The 15710-nt window shown below is 42.1% G+C and overlaps 1 protein-coding gene across 2 annotated transcripts in view; it reads left to right on the top strand.

Moving 5' to 3' along the window:
* Positions 1-15710, top strand: part of fstl5 (follistatin-like 5) — a 102594-nt gene that overhangs the window by 22337 nt on the left and 64547 nt on the right. For both annotated transcript variants that reach the window (XM_037460564.2, XM_037460562.2), the window contains exons 3-4: positions 322-352; positions 14424-14672. In XM_037460564.2, the coding sequence (XP_037316461.2) occupies positions 322-352; positions 14424-14672 (280 nt within the window). The remainder of the gene's footprint in view (positions 1-321; positions 353-14423; positions 14673-15710) is intronic.

The following is a 15710-nucleotide window of genomic DNA, read 5'->3' as shown; positions in this document are numbered from 1 at the left end:
TTCAAGTGGGCACACTTTTGTGTAAATGCAAAAAAAGAAATGTAAGTCTGGATGTGGCAGTGAAAAGAATCACCAGTGTGCATGTAAATTAGGAAAATTACCACTTAAGGTAATGGAATATTAGACCCCGACGTCATGCACTCACATCTGATCCCCGTTTGCAAAGCGTTGGCTCTTTGAAGTACAATTTCAATGGAAAAAACCTCAAACATTTCCCTCCCTGTGGTAAATGGAAATATGTCATTGATGTAGTGATTTTGTGGTTGATCTTAACTGTGATCTCTTCTTTTTTTCTCTCTCTCTCTGCTCTTGCTCCTGCAGGATGGGATCCCTGAGAGCTTGAGGATAAAAGGTGAGCTTCTATTTCTCACATCCCGCTCTTCCTAACTGGCCCATGACATGGGATTTACGTAACCAGCGTTGTACATCATGCAGGGTCGGCGTAGGGTTGTTGTGGGATGGAGGCCACGGCATTGCTCTAGCACATCTGCTCCAGTAGCTGCGCTGTGAATGATTTATTCAGGCATCTTTAAATAGAAAGCAACAGAGACCTCCAGATACAGAGAGCTCCTTTTAAACAACAATTCTCCACTTAAGGAAACCCATTAAATCTGAAGATCTCATCAAATAATCTAATCTAATCTAAATCCCTCCCATTTGGCTTTTCCAAATGTATAAATTACTGTAGTTTAATCTGTTTAAGTTCTGGGCGGATGTTGACAAAGTTAAAGTTGTTCTGTTGTTACCATTTTCTAAACAGTGAATTACTCTAAAGCGTAATCAATAGATGAGTCTTTAATGGACTTGACTATTAGCTGCAGCAGGAGTTGGCACCATTATCCCCAACCAGCTTAATCTAGCGCTATGCATCAGGGCGTGTGTGGATGCAATAATGCGCCGTGGTCCTCCTTGCAGTTTGACAGATGCGTCTCATCTCTCAACCAGGTCCCCTTGCTAGTGTCTTCTCTGTCTCCTCTAAACAAGAGTCAATGTCAGGCAGAAGGTGGACTTGTTGCCCAACTCGCATGCCACTAAGTGGTTGAAAAAGGGCCGCTAAATGGTCGTCTCCCCATTTTTCTTCGGCAGGGGGAAGGTCGAAGCAGTAATTGCAAAGGGTGCATCACCATAAAGGGCGGCCACAGCTGTCTCCTGCGATTCACTTTAATGTGCTGCGTAAGCTGAGAGGGGAGATCTCACTTTGGCCAGATTTCAGCAAACTCATTTCCAGCCCCAATAACAAGAAGGCGAGAGAACCATAAATAATTCAAGCGTCACCTCGTGCATTGGAGCCTCGTAGTTATTATGCAGCTGGGGTCAATCTAGCGTTAAAACGTTGATTTCACAAGCCGTGTGGCCACCTTCGTTTGGGTTGGACATTTAGCAAGTCAAAATGAGGGGGGGCAAGAACAAAGTACTTCTTGTTAGAGAAGAGGAAGGGGTGAAATGTGTACTTTTAATTATTGATGTTTCTGCAAAGCTACGCCTCAAAACACAAGATTTGACCATCCTTTTCTTCCTCAAAATCAAAACCAGTTGGGGCAGGTAGTCACACACAGTTGAATGTGTTCATCCCTCTGACCGGGTAATAGTCCTTGGCCTGCGTTACACCGGCAACCCGGCCAGTCGTTTCCCTGCCCCAATAATTCACCTAGGATGTGCTGCAGCCCTGAAGAAGACGAGCGGCTCAGATGGATGGATATTATATTCTCACATTTAGTGTGGATGCGAAAACACACAAATAATTACCGAAGGCAGCGGCCAACCAACTATAACTGAATGTCAGCGCGGAGGAGACAAAGACAGACAAATGAAGGCCGTCTTCCAGGATGCTCGGTAATTGGAGTCCCAGAACGAGCACCACACTAACCGGGCTTGTTATGCAGGCCGCGGCGAGGCCTTGGGCTTCTGGTGCGATGCAATTTTACGAAATAAATAGACGGATTTAGCAATAAATACCTGACGGAGACTTGCCTTTCTCATTACAGGTAAAATATGTCAGCGATGTCAACACTGCAATGAGGGATGACGTGCGCCGCTATGGGGCGCTAACAATAGACGATATGCCCGTGTTTACTGCCCCTGGTCACAGTAGCAAAGCCCTGTTATTCCAACAAATGACACTTTTGTTTATGTTCTGAATATGTCAAGTTAAAGAGGCTTTTTCCAAGAATCAAGACAATATTGTTTTGGCCTAGCCTCCTTGTAATTGGGATTTTTTATGCTTCCAGAATATTGTAAATGATGGGGCTGCAGCGATTAGTTGACACAATCGTCAAAAACCAAATCATCAATTCAATTTGCTTTACTTTGTCGGGGCTTCGTTATTTTAGGAGACAAGACAATACGTGTTGAGCTTCGTAAGCTCTGCAAATTGAAAATGGCTTGAAACAATCAGTATGCACGACTTCCGACTGCAAAAGCATCCCAGAGGGGATTACTGTTTGCTCCCACCATAGCGTGATATGTAAGGCTGATCAGGAAAGTATGCAGTAGTTACATCAGATGTGTTTTATTTAATTATTGTAATGCTGTTGTCATGGCAACGTAGCTTTACAACTAGCCTATGCTAACATTGTAGCTGCTCCTTAAGCACTCAATACAACGTAGTCATGTTCACACCACTGACAACCTATGGTTAGTACACTTATTTGGGAAGGAACTACAAAACACTTAAATTCTGCATCACCATTGCTGTGATTTACTTTATTTGCCGATGAGAAAAATGTATTTATATGGTTATTTATATTTATAAATATTGAGTTAAACTACAGTTTATGTTTCATCAATATCACTGAAATGCGTTGCTGCCATTTTTTACATGGACTTAAAAAGCATTTTAGAGACTTTTGTCGGGGTTTTCTTTTTTCGTTGTTCCGTTTAGTAGTGAGCAAAACTTGGGTTGGTTTTTAAAGAGTAGCATCTATTCAGTGATAAATGAACTGCAGCTACATGAGCACAGTATTTTCCCAGGTACTGGTATTGGAACCTCTCTATAGGATGTAGTTTGTATTTTGATTACACCTATAATTCTTGGTGATCAAGAAGATTATTTTAACACTGGAAAAATTCTGCATTTTAATGAACTTTTAGATAGCCGGTCGACATGCATTAACTGGCAAAGGACCCCTAGGTAAGCGGTACGGACTAATTCATGTAAAGTATGTAAATATGGCCGCTGAAGAAAGATTTCCCCCGCAGACACACAATGCAATATCAGTCTTAAAATATCAAACTCCCTAGACTATCCCTAATAAAAATATGGCAGAGCCTTTTCAGGTTTGATGTCTGCGCAAGAGCAAACATGTTGTTTTGTTGCCTAGCACCAACGTTTATGTTTTCGTAATCTATGCCACCTCCTATTCTTTCATTTACTGACATAATATAACAATTTGTATGCGCAACAGCTGCCTCGCCCCCACCAGACCCGAGCCCATAGCCGAGCCGCATTTGAATAATTCAGAGGCTGCAAACACGGAGCTCTAAATTGTATATTAATTCTAAAATTACACACCACCCCCTGGGCCCCGGGTTACACTTTTAATACCTCATCACAGAGTGCTGAACGCTGCGTTGCACTGCAACTTCTTTCTTTTTCCGACTGAATTATCGGAAGCCCTCCTGTTGTTTCATCTATCCTTTTCACTGTTTGGCTACAGCTCGTCTCGATCAAGTAACTGTAGGACTGCACTGCTTCCTATGCGACCGCCATTGACAGGCTTGGATGGGCCGCCGAGTAAAAAGTAAATGAAAAGCCTCTGGGATTTTCCCTTTTGAACTCCCACAAGAGGTCTCGGTCCTCCTTGACCCACTAAGCCATAGGGGGGGGACAATTGTGTCCGGCACTAAATACCACACAGTTCCACTGCGTCACCTCCTGTGCACAGAAAGCAGGCTCTACCTTCCAAGGTCACACTGCACTTTAGACCACAGGTCTTCACCCTCGGCTGTAAATGATTGCCCTTTTTTCTTGTAGATGACGGGTCAAATCCTCGACTAGAGCTCCTAAATTATGTCATCACAATATGACCTGACAACGATGTCAAAAACACACCCACCCAGAAGATGAACATCACCATAGATTTGGTTGTAGACACATTGTTTTTCCAATACTCTTTTCATTGAATATTCCTTTTTACAGGATTACCCTTGTCAACCAAAATAAAGGAAATCTCCATTCAATATATTTTTCACTTGATTTGTACGGTTTAGGGTTAACGTTAAATGCACTGTGTCCCCTCCTTCAGCCAGTGAAATCAAGCTAACGTTATTCTCATAAAGCACAAAGGAAGGAAAGGTGCTGCGATAGAAAAGAGGCTGCAACCATTGGTTAAGTTACACTTTTTCTTTAGAGGCTTTCATGTGTAGTGTTGTGCATCCTAAATCCGCTTAATTATTTGATGGCGTGAAGGAGTCCGGCAGAGTTCTCCGTGGTACCTGCTCGTTAGCTGCTCGTCCCTGGTGTCCCAGGTAAAAGTCAGTTCTTAATTAGATGTAAACCAGCAGGATTCTGCGTCCTGTGAACTGGTTTAGTTGCATCAAATGTTTCCTGCCCTGGGCGCAGACTTTTTAATGAACTAACTGTTCAAATGTTGTTTTTAAAAAAAAGCCAATTAGAAAGGATAGCTCTTGCTGCTCTCATCTCTGGATACACATTCCCAACGCCAAGTTAGCTGTTGGGTGGCCTCTGCTCTGTAGTTTGAAGTCAAAGATCCTCTTCAGCATCGGAAGGGCGAATCCACTTGAGTGGTTTGAAACGGCTGCACCGAAAAATGACGGATTTCCTGTTATCAGCTGTAATGTAGAAAATTCACTGTCCTCACCAGAGCAGCAAAAAAACACTCTGCGCCACATGAATGATCTTCCAGATGACACAAGTGGTTTTAATTCCTAGTTGTGTGCCTCCTGAAGATGTTTTTTAATTCCCTTCAACAGCCTTAACTTGATATACTTTAATTTATCTTCAGCTCTTTGAAGGCTTAATGAAAAAGTTAAACTTCTTACTTGAAAATGTAAGTTGTTAGGGTTAGGGTGAGGTAAATTGATAAATTGTTCTTAGTGATCTGCATGATCCCTAATAGTGTACTTGGCTATGGGCCTTTTTCATCTGAAAATCAACACAGAAATCATCGTAAGGAACAATATTCTTTTTTTTATATCTGAATTGCAGGACAGCATCAGTGTCCAAACTCTATATTTCACGTTTTCCTACTGTACATTGTGTGGCAAGTGAAGGTGGCTTTTCGGTTTTGCGGCTTACAAAAAAGGTTTTAAAAAGCCTGACGCGTATCGCCTCACAGCGGTAACGGAGGCTTTAATGTCTAAAGCGGCTTTCTGTGGTAAATTTAGGAGGCATCAATAGGTCGTGACTGAAAACCGCCGAGGCCCATGTGTCTCTGACACGCTGGCTTTTTGGGGGCACGGCTTGCATGTGGGGAGATGGGAGAAGTCTATTTGAGTGACAGAAGCCTCTCCTCTCGTCTGGTTTTGATCTCAGCGGGGCTCAGCTCATCGTTGCAGTTGCGGGGAAAAACAAAAACTGCCTTTTCTTGTTTTCTTCTTGTTTTTGATTGCCTTTTATGTGTTTCATCATGGCAAATAATAATAAAACAATCTCTTTGACTGCGTTGTGTGCTTAGATCGTTCTGTTATTCACTTTGTGTCCTATTTTTGGGGGGCTCTGGAATTTCTTCTCTTGCCCCATATTGAGCTTTAACGGTACAAACCTGACGACCAAATAAAAAAAGCCTTCATTTCTCGCTTTAGCATTTCAACCCGGAAAATAAAATGTCTTTTGAAAAAATAAACACACAAAAAAAAATCATGGTATAATATGTATTGATATTTCATTTTTGATTATTTGACAGAAGATCCATCTGCAGGAACAAAAACACGACTGGAGCGAGCGCTTTCTCCAGGGAAAGACGCAGAATTCTCAAAATTATTCATAGCTCATTTGTTAACCTTCGTACCCTCCAATCACAAACACTTCAGTATCACTTTGAACCCAGAGCGAGCTCTTAATGTTCTAGATGAGAGAATTTTGGAATGTTTCAATTAAATCTGAGGGGAAAGATTATATTTCAAACTAAAGCCGTGCATTGTGTAAATAAAATATCCGTTGGCTCAGATTTCCTCCGTGTGCTTCATTAGAATAGCGCCACTGGCTCAGACGTCTGTTTCTTTACTAAAACAATGTCATACTAATGTCTTAACTTTGCCGACATCATTGCTGAAAATCTACATTACATTAAACCGACACTTAATAGGTGGAAAAAGACAAAGTGACCCACAGTTATATTCGGCCATAAGTCTGCTTTGAATGGATAAACAAATGGCTTTATTCTCTCAAAAACCCTTGCTAATCTTTATTTATTCTTTATAGTCTCCTCACATTTGTGAAATTTGTCAAATCTGTTCAAACTAACATTTGAATTTCTTTTCATTTCAAATACTACTAACTACTCTTTTGTTTTTCTGCCGTTTGTCAACCCACCAATCAACTCGCTGTAATGTGTAGTATGGACGGCATTGGCGCGGGGTGCTCACCATCAGTCGACAGAATGAGAAAAATGGGGTTGTTAGTGGGAACGCTCCGGGTGCTGCAGCCTGATGTGGACAGAACGAGAGGAGCCGCGCCCACGTTAAGTCATTAGGAGACGGAATTAAATGGCGAGTGGCTGCCAGGTGCTCTCATATCCACTCAGCAGCTCATGCACTCAGCCACACACACACACACACACACACACACACAGTGGGAGACGGGGAAGTAACTCATCTCTTTTTGTCTTGTTTTTGTAATTCAACCCTTTTTGTTATTCAACTTCTCCTGTTGGAAGCTTTTGCAAAAAAAGTTGAATCCATGTAAATCGTGTAGCATCTGCCGAGGCACATTTAAGCGTTAAAATATACTACTTTTTTTCCACAGTGTTTTGGAAAAGCTGGAGAGAAAATAACAAGCAGCCCAAATAAAGCAGGTGCACATTAGAGTGATTGATATGCAGTGTTGAGTTTTCCATTTTCCATTAGATTATAATTCAGTGTCCTCTAGAGTTCAAAAGTAATAAAAGAAAAGTACTAGTTCATCAAAAGGATGTTCAGAATTACCGAATGAAAAATACGAATGGTAGATCCAATTAGCATGACATTTTGTTGTCCTAAAAGGTAAGAACTAGACAGTGCTGTGAGGAAGCCAAATAAACCTCACAGCTGATGGACACAATCTGAAAAGCGTAACTCAATAACTTGTATGCGATGCTTTGTATCATCCATATACTGCAAAATTGGAATACACCGTAACAATCAATTGTTTAATAAATAATTTATGAAATATGCTGGTCATTTTTCCATTGGAAAACGGTTCAAATTGTATTAGCTTATTGGAACAATGGATTCAATAAACAAGGTAAATAAAACAGACTTCACATCTTTATAGGTCAAAAAGTATTACTCACAGCAGACAGCTATGAAACATCCAGCTGCATTAGAGGATATTAATTAGATCTAAAAATCTGATTCTTCCAACAATTGTAGCCGACATTAGCCCCGGTGGCTAACATTAGCTCCAGTAGCTAGCATTAGCCTGGGAGCTAACATTAGCCCCGGTAACTATTCCCTCAAGTAAGGACCCTTTGTGATTTGTTTCTTACCCCTTTACCATCTGGTCTGGAAATAAACTACTTCGTAGAACGTGCACTCTTTTCCGAGATTACAGCCATCTCATGGTCTTCGCTGGCAAATTGAAGTAAAGTTTGCTGAGTTGTTATTACATGACCTTGACATTGACTATTTTTATCCCTAAAAGAACAAAATATGACTCGGCAGGAGGCGACAGAAATGCTCATGATGTAGTAGCTTTTGATAATGCCTAAAGGGAATTTGTTCTGATTCCAATGTGTACAGAAATAAACTATAAACATGTCCTCAATGATTGGTGGGGTACTTTTAATGGTCACAAGGGAGAAGAGTCATAGTTTGGGTATTAATATATTTTTGAACCGTTAAGCCGGAGGACATTCCAAACGCAGTATGACTTTTAATTTGTATTTACACTGTGTCTTTCTTAGTCGGCTAAGTACGATGTGATGTTTGTGTCGAACGGTATTTTATGAATAAATTGCACGTGACTTGATTTGGTTGTTTGTCTCCAATCTGCCTCCTTTATCCGAGCTGAAAATGTTCCTGTATTCTTTAAAAATACATTTCTTTCATTTTGCCGTATCAGGGCACACAGGACTGTTTTGTGCTGCCACTTCTGCCAACCCTTGCACTTTCTAACTGTTTAGCTGTCTATTTTAGAAGTAAATGTCAGAAAATGTGAAGGCAAAGGCTTCCTTTTCAATTAGTTATCAGATGCAGGGTGAGGCCGGCAAGGTGTCAGATCAGCAGGTGGCAAAGCTTTAAAAAAAAGCAATTGGTGTCCTCTTATTAATTACACTGTATATTTTTCCTGTGTTTGGTACAGTAGATCTGCATATGCAATCAAATCATGATACATGAAACTAGAGCTATAATAACTCCATATACCCACCTGCAACTACACGGTTAGTGAAAGTCTTCCCATCAGGAGCGTGAACCTGCTAAATATAAGAGATGACTTCACTTGTGATGTGCACTTCAGAGGAAGGACTATGGAACGCAGTCATTGAGGCGGAAGGGAAGACATCAATGTTTTAGACGTAGTGGGTTACTTTGCTCCAAAGGGTTGAAAAAGCTCTTACGCCTCAAATAGCTTCTCATAAAATGTTGACGAGTTGTTCATGCCACCAGGAGCAAAAGTGTAACACGTCTGCAATAAGCCGCATACGTCTTGGGAAGGAAGAAGAGACGCATTTCAGCAGGTGACCCGTTCACCGATGGACGAAAGGTCTTCCGGGCAGCTCCTTGGAGACAGACATCTTTGACACGTGCGTGCCGAAGGACAACGGAGCTACAACCTGCTGCCTTTCTGACATTTAAAAGCACAAAAGTGTGTGACCCCACAAGGATCTTTGCCAAGAATACTGAAGTTGCGTCGAAGTTGCGGCATACATTTCCATATTTCAAAGCAGTAGAGCTTTCTAAATTGACAGCTGAGTTTGAGAAAGTGCTAGTTATGCTCATTTGCAATTGCATACATGACACTTTCGATTAGACATGAGCTGTAAAGTTTTAAACAAAGTGTTGGCTGCATATTTTGATTAAATGAAAAATGCACCAGTCAGAATAACGGCTTCAAGCTTTATTGTAGATGGATGGATGGATGAATCCTTTGGAAGTGCGGTTGTTTCTGTGCACAACATTGAAGAGATTATTGAACAAAACAAAAGGAATTATTTTCAAATATTCATAACAAACATGTCATTTACGTTTTTCACCTATTCAACATTACCAGACACCGTATTGAGTAATCTTATAATATATGGATATGTGTGTGTGGGGGTTTTCTGTGCATTTCCTTTTATGTGATCACTTGGTGGATACATTGATGGGGACCTACGGACATGCAGTGTTGATATATTGCAATTAAAATATGTGACTGGTTCTGTGTTAATGAACTTTGACTTAAAACTTGAGCGGCGCATCAGGGCTCTGCATAGTAATCATTGACTGCAGCACTAGGCTGTCCTTGAGCAAAGAAGTTCTTGGTTGAGTTGTCTTTTATATGAGACTAATATTGCATGAAAGAAACATGTGAAAGAATACTCGAACACTGAAGAAATCCTAATGGACCACGGCGATTGATCCGGAACAGCAGTTCTTCATTTTGCAAGCTCCGACATGCTACAAGCAGAGACACCGCAGCTCAAAGATCGACTCATTGGGAGCAGGCGATGCACGAGGAACCTCAAATTTAGACATTTACTGTAGTTTCGTCTAATAAAAGTGTATTATAGCTGGGCTGTCTGGTTATTCGTTCAAGAGTTCAAAAGGGGAATGAATCCGGCTCCCGTCCATGCGTCACTAGTAATATATTCATTGTCAACGAATATCTGACATTCAGGATCTGGCTGTTCGTGAGACCCTGCTAATGGCCACAGTTTATTTTAGTCACTGTGGGAGAAAATCTCAGGTTTGGTTGCATAGATCAACTCTTTCTCTCGCATGACAACGGCTTTGCTAAAAATACACTCAACTGCTGCTGCTACTGTAGACGCTTATGTTTTCCAGTGTTTCCAGGGCTGCACACGGCCCCCTACATACCGGCGCAACACCTGTTGACGCTTTCAAACAAAGTGTCTGCTGCTTTGAGGGAATGTGACATTGCTTATGTGCCATGAACGATTTCAGCATTGTGTTAGTAGTTGTTTATTCTGAGTTGCATCCCCTTGTACTCCTTCATGGGCCTTGTGGGCCAGCTTAACTGTGGGTGTGCCGAGTGAGCTAGTAGCTCCTGAGTGTTGTTTTGCACACTCGGGTGTCTCCCTCAGGACCCTTGAGTTGCTGTAGTGGAAAACATCCGATGTGTACCGAGCGAAACCTTCTTAGTTTAGAGGGAGAAGTGCAGCCTGTTTGAAAAAAAGCAATAGGATTTAAAACATTGGGGCATTGCTAAAGTGGGAGGCGGCTGGTCCTCAGCGGCCCCGCCTCCTACTCTCTGCTTGTTGAAGCGTCCTTGATGTGCGTTCTTGCTACTGACCGTCGATATATATCTTTTTAGTTTTAAGTGGTGTTGAACATATAGATGCACAATGTCAGAAGGCAGCTCGAACTTTTACAAAGTTTCCACTTTGATGCTTTTTGTCTTTTTCTGCGATTGCGATGCTTTAAACCATCTGCACTGACAATCTGATTTTGCCCGGGCGCAGGCCTCCATCGAGATTGACTCGGCCAATTTGGCAGTGTGACATGAAACAGCGGCTTCTCGATAAAAAAAATAAAAAATAAAAAAAATGTCCCCGACTGCGGCTCGGTGGAAGAGCTGGGTCATCCTTCAATCAGAGGATCGGCGGGTTTTTGATCCCCGGCTCCGCTGGCCCATGTCGGTGCGTCCTCGGGCGGGACACTTAACCCCCAAATTGCTTGTGTGAATGTCAGTCATGGGCAGGTGGTAACCCCTGGCCAGAAGAGTCAGAAGACGAGGAAAGCGCTATGCAGTCAAGTACAGTCCACCATATATATTTTTGTGGAGCGAGTCATGTATAGATAAGTCACTAAACACATTTGAGAATTCACCCGTGTGCATAGATTGTGATAATATATCTAACCTGTCCGAATACTTCCGTCACCCTTTTAGAGAGCGTTCATCTCATTACGAATGCTTCCACGGTTGATGCCCTTCAGATTAAGTACTGGAGACACACCTGGTGTTTCCCACCTGCTCTCACTAAAGGTCAACATTTTACTCTGAAGGGACTCATTTTCTGGATACATTGTTTTTAATTAGATCATTTCTTTTGCATTCAATGCTGTTCTCCATGCAAACTGTGACAATAACAAATCAACAAAGACGTTTGATCATCGACATTATATAGTGGCAAAGTGCTTCATGTTCAATGAGGGATTTGCTGTCCGAAAGATTGTTGCTCATCTTTTCAGTATAAAGGGTCAACAGTAGCAGGAATTTATTAGTAACTAATGAATTAGGTGTCATGTGTTGTATCAAAACATTGTCTGACTTGACTTAACTGCAGTTTTTAATTAAATATTCATTTAAATGAATACATGATTATTATTATCTCTCTTATTCACAAAGGAAAACCAACGTTAAATGGCATTTAACATTTTGATTCCAAATCCGTCACTTGAAAGTCGACAGCTCAATTATTACATTTCATTGGGACAAATGTCCCAGTTCTGAAACCACAGACGCCGCAGCTTCTGTTGCGCTGGGACTTTAATCTCGTCTTATTCCTTGGATGAGCTGCAGTCTCGGTGAAATGTCATTTCAACTTTACCAACAGTTCACAATTTCCTAATAGGTGAAAATGACCTTCCCTGTTCCCTGAGCAGCCACCACATCCCCCCATCATATCTCATATACCGTACAATATTGTGCTACTGCAGGGTTTGGGTCTTGTACTAAAATACACAAAGCGGTAGCAGGGAGTAATCCACCCCTCGCATGTTACAGCTCAAAATCCCCGTAACAACCTCCGGGTTGCCGCTCATCGCTGAGCATCTCGTATTTCTGCCGCGCTCTGAAAAAGTAATAGGTCATCGATAAATGAATGGCAGCGCGTGGACAAGTCCTCATTTGTGCCTGATGTCAGCTGACAACCAGGCGGTTGGATGTGCATACTGATAACAAATGACTGCGCCCTTCGTTGACCCTTCCGGCGGCGCAGGACGCCCGGCTGTGCGACACAGATTCACCGAATAATGATTATGCCAGGCCACCACGAGGGATTTAATAAACTAGCAAATTGACTGGCTCCAATCAGGTCACAGTGTGCGCCCTCGTATCTGGTCTAAACCCTGTGTGACGGCTCAATGATGATGCAGGACGCTGCGTGGGAGATGCTGGGGGTGCAATACTTAGTGTGTTAACCACAACGTACAGCAACTGAAGCGCCGCAACACATTTAAAAAAAAAAAAGTACAATTCAATATCAACTGATATCACAGACCTCTTTTGATTGCATTAACTTTTACCAAATACAAAATGTAAAACTGCATTCAGCGGTTGGTTACTTTTTTGTAAAGCTGTGTAAAAACTGTGCAAAGACTAAAGCAGCTTCCTGTTGTGTTTTAATGAACACTGACACTTCCCATTTATCGGACACAGTGTTCAAGTTATTTGCCTATTCTGTGAATGTTGGGTGTTAATTTAGCCTTTTCTTTTCTTGTCGTTCTGCTCAAAGCCAACCGCATCGTAGATTGTAATTGATGCAGTGAAGCAGCACTCCAGTCAATATTTATGGGTCAGTGAGACATGGTGTGCGATGGGAGAGAAGAGGATAGTGCACGTCTGTATGTGCATCACTTCACTGATTGGTCCTTCTTCACGGAATGAGTGCTCCGACATCTTAGCTTTCATTGTAACTCTTAGCTTGGTCTGCTCGTCATGTTTAGAGAAAAACCAAAAGCCGAGATACTTTTATTAACTTTCATTAACGACAGTGCAGGTTTGAGGGGCGTTCTCTCTGAGGGATGTTGGGGTTTAGTTCTTTCTCCGTTTTCTCGGCCCTTAAGGAGTTTTGTAAAGGGCAATCTAAGAGTGAGCAGGCTGCTATTAGAAAGCCAATAATTGGATGTAATTCATGGCTTGCTGCACAGATCTGTGGCTTGTCAAAACATATTGGTGTTCATACAGGTTGAAACGCCCAAACCTCAAAAAAAAATAACACACAACTTTTATTTTACAGATGTTTTCATGAAAAGTTTTGAATATGAAGTCATGCTCACGATCCAGCAGAATTTACTGTTTTTTTTAATGAATTTTTTATTATGTTATATTTCCTCAAATAACTGCGACTGGAAAAACACATGAGTTGCAATGTTTAGGTCTGGTGCTTTTCGTTTGTTCCGGCCGCTCCACCAACCCCCCGGAGAGAAACCCTCCTTTCTTGGCTGCGGCATGCGGTGGTCAGGGGTTCAGGCTCCGCTGCAGGGAATAAGAGCCCCGTCTCGAGAGGCGCTTTGCCTCTTTCCTTTTGCTTTCCATTTCGGTTGAAGATTTCCTCAGAGTTTCACCTGCGACCCAAAGGATTATGAACTGGTGCTCTATGCGACAGCCAGATGAATACCTGTATGAGCACTGTGTATACACATTCATACACACACACACACACACACACACACACACACACACACACACAGAGGCCTCGCCCCCCCCCCCCCCCCCCCCCACTGCATTACGGTGAGGATGTTTCTTTTTTAGAGTCGAAGCATGCATTAAACATAGAGTGGGGCGCACTGTGCAGGCTGAGGTCTTTCTGCAAGAGACTGAGTTTGAATCTGACCCACAATCCTTTGCAGCGTCTTGTTTTCTCTCTTATCTTCCTTCTTGTCTATTGCCAGCTGAAGTTTAATAGAGTATTGGAGGATAAAAAGACCCCAAAATAATCTTTAAATTATTTTAATGTCACCACATGTTCCATGAAACCTTATGAACTACGAAAATTATACAATAATTAGCACTATATTACTATTATTATTATTAGCACTGAATCTTCTGTTTTAGTTAGTTCACTAATTTTACCACTAACAAATTTGATTAAATTTGACTAATTAAGATGACAAAGGCTTGTGCCAATTAAGCCATGATGAGGGTTTACCTTACACACATATTTCTCTTTTTGTTAAAATATTCAAATGTACTCGCATTTATATGACATCATTGCAGTCTTGGGTTGAAAATATTTTTAGCCACTAGCATTTTGTGGCCTAAAGATATTATGGGGATTTTCTTGCGGGTTGACAGCATTGAAAGAGCCTCAATGGGATCCAGCTTGTGACAAGAGCTTAACGTTGATCACGGCTTGTGGTGTGTTTTTTTTCTGCAGGTTTTATGGGGCACAACGGCCACCCGAGCCCGTGTGAACACAAGTACTGTGGCTTGGGGCGTCACTGTGTGGCCGACCGCGAGACCGGCCGAGGGGAGTGCAGGTGCTTGGATTACTGCAAGCCGCACTACAAGCCTGTGTGCGGATCAGACGGGAAGCTCTACCAAAACCACTGTGAGCTCCACCGGGCCTCCTGTCTCAGAGGACAGAAGATTACCATCATGCACAGCGAGGAGTGCTTCTACAAAGGTAAGAGCTCATGTGACCTTTCCTCCAATGCGGCGTGTGGCCCGGTGGATGCTGTTCTATGTCTACCGCCGGGCCCTCTGCAGGTTCCCCCCTCGGCCTTGAGACCTCCCGCCGTGACGGGTACCTAAATGTCAATTACATTCGATACACCCACATTATAGATATCTGACGCTAGTTTCCGCACAATTTTGTTTGTTGGCTGAAACATTTTTTGTTTCATTGCAATGAAGGAAAGGAAACTACGCAACATAATGCATATGAAGTCTTGCTATAGGTACCCTGCATGGGACACAGATGCTTATCCCTGGGCAGTGCTCTTCTCATGCACAACCCATCCTGTGACCTAGGTCTGAATCTAGGCTATGCATGACCTGAAAGGGAAAATCATTTTCTTCAACTTAGACGAAGAGGAATAACTGAAACATCTGTGAGCCACGGACAGTCTGGGAAATCACCATCAGCCAAAGGTTGGCCGCGGAGCCGGTTGATTCCTTCAGCATCTTTGGCAGTTAACCAGCCATCATTAAGGGAGAGCCCCTTCTAGTTTTCAGCTACTTGGTTCCTAACATGGTGCAAGTGTCCATTTTGGCCTGCAGACTCAAAAAGTTATTACCCTAGATCTAAATAGCTTAACGAAAAGATGTCACCCCAATGAAGATAAATAATAACTTCATCAGAAAACAATGACAAAAAGAAATAAAACCAGCCGGATCTACTAGTGAGCAGTATTTCTTGAATTTTTTGGGGGGAATGTATAAAGGGATCAATATCTATCTATAAGAAAATTACCACTTTGGGGAAATAAGGTGTTGTCTTAGCTTAGCAGAACAGCTAGCTTGGCTTGGATTAAGGATTTCAAAACTCTTAGTATCTTTAAAGCTGCTAAATTGTGCAGTTGCCAGTAGACCAGCTGAGACTCCAGGAAGATACCACAAGCAGCAAAGAAATAGTCTCTATATTTTTAAAAGATGAAATAAAAATACTTAAAATCCATGTGGGTGTTTCATACAGAGACAAACTCAGTATCTAAATGGTGTG

The sequence above is a fragment of the Pungitius pungitius genome, chromosome 2 (genome assembly GCF_949316345.1).
Source record: "Pungitius pungitius chromosome 2, fPunPun2.1, whole genome shotgun sequence".
NCBI lineage: Eukaryota > Metazoa > Chordata > Actinopteri > Perciformes > Gasterosteidae > Pungitius > Pungitius pungitius.
This window is presented reverse-complemented; position numbering and strand designations above follow the sequence as displayed.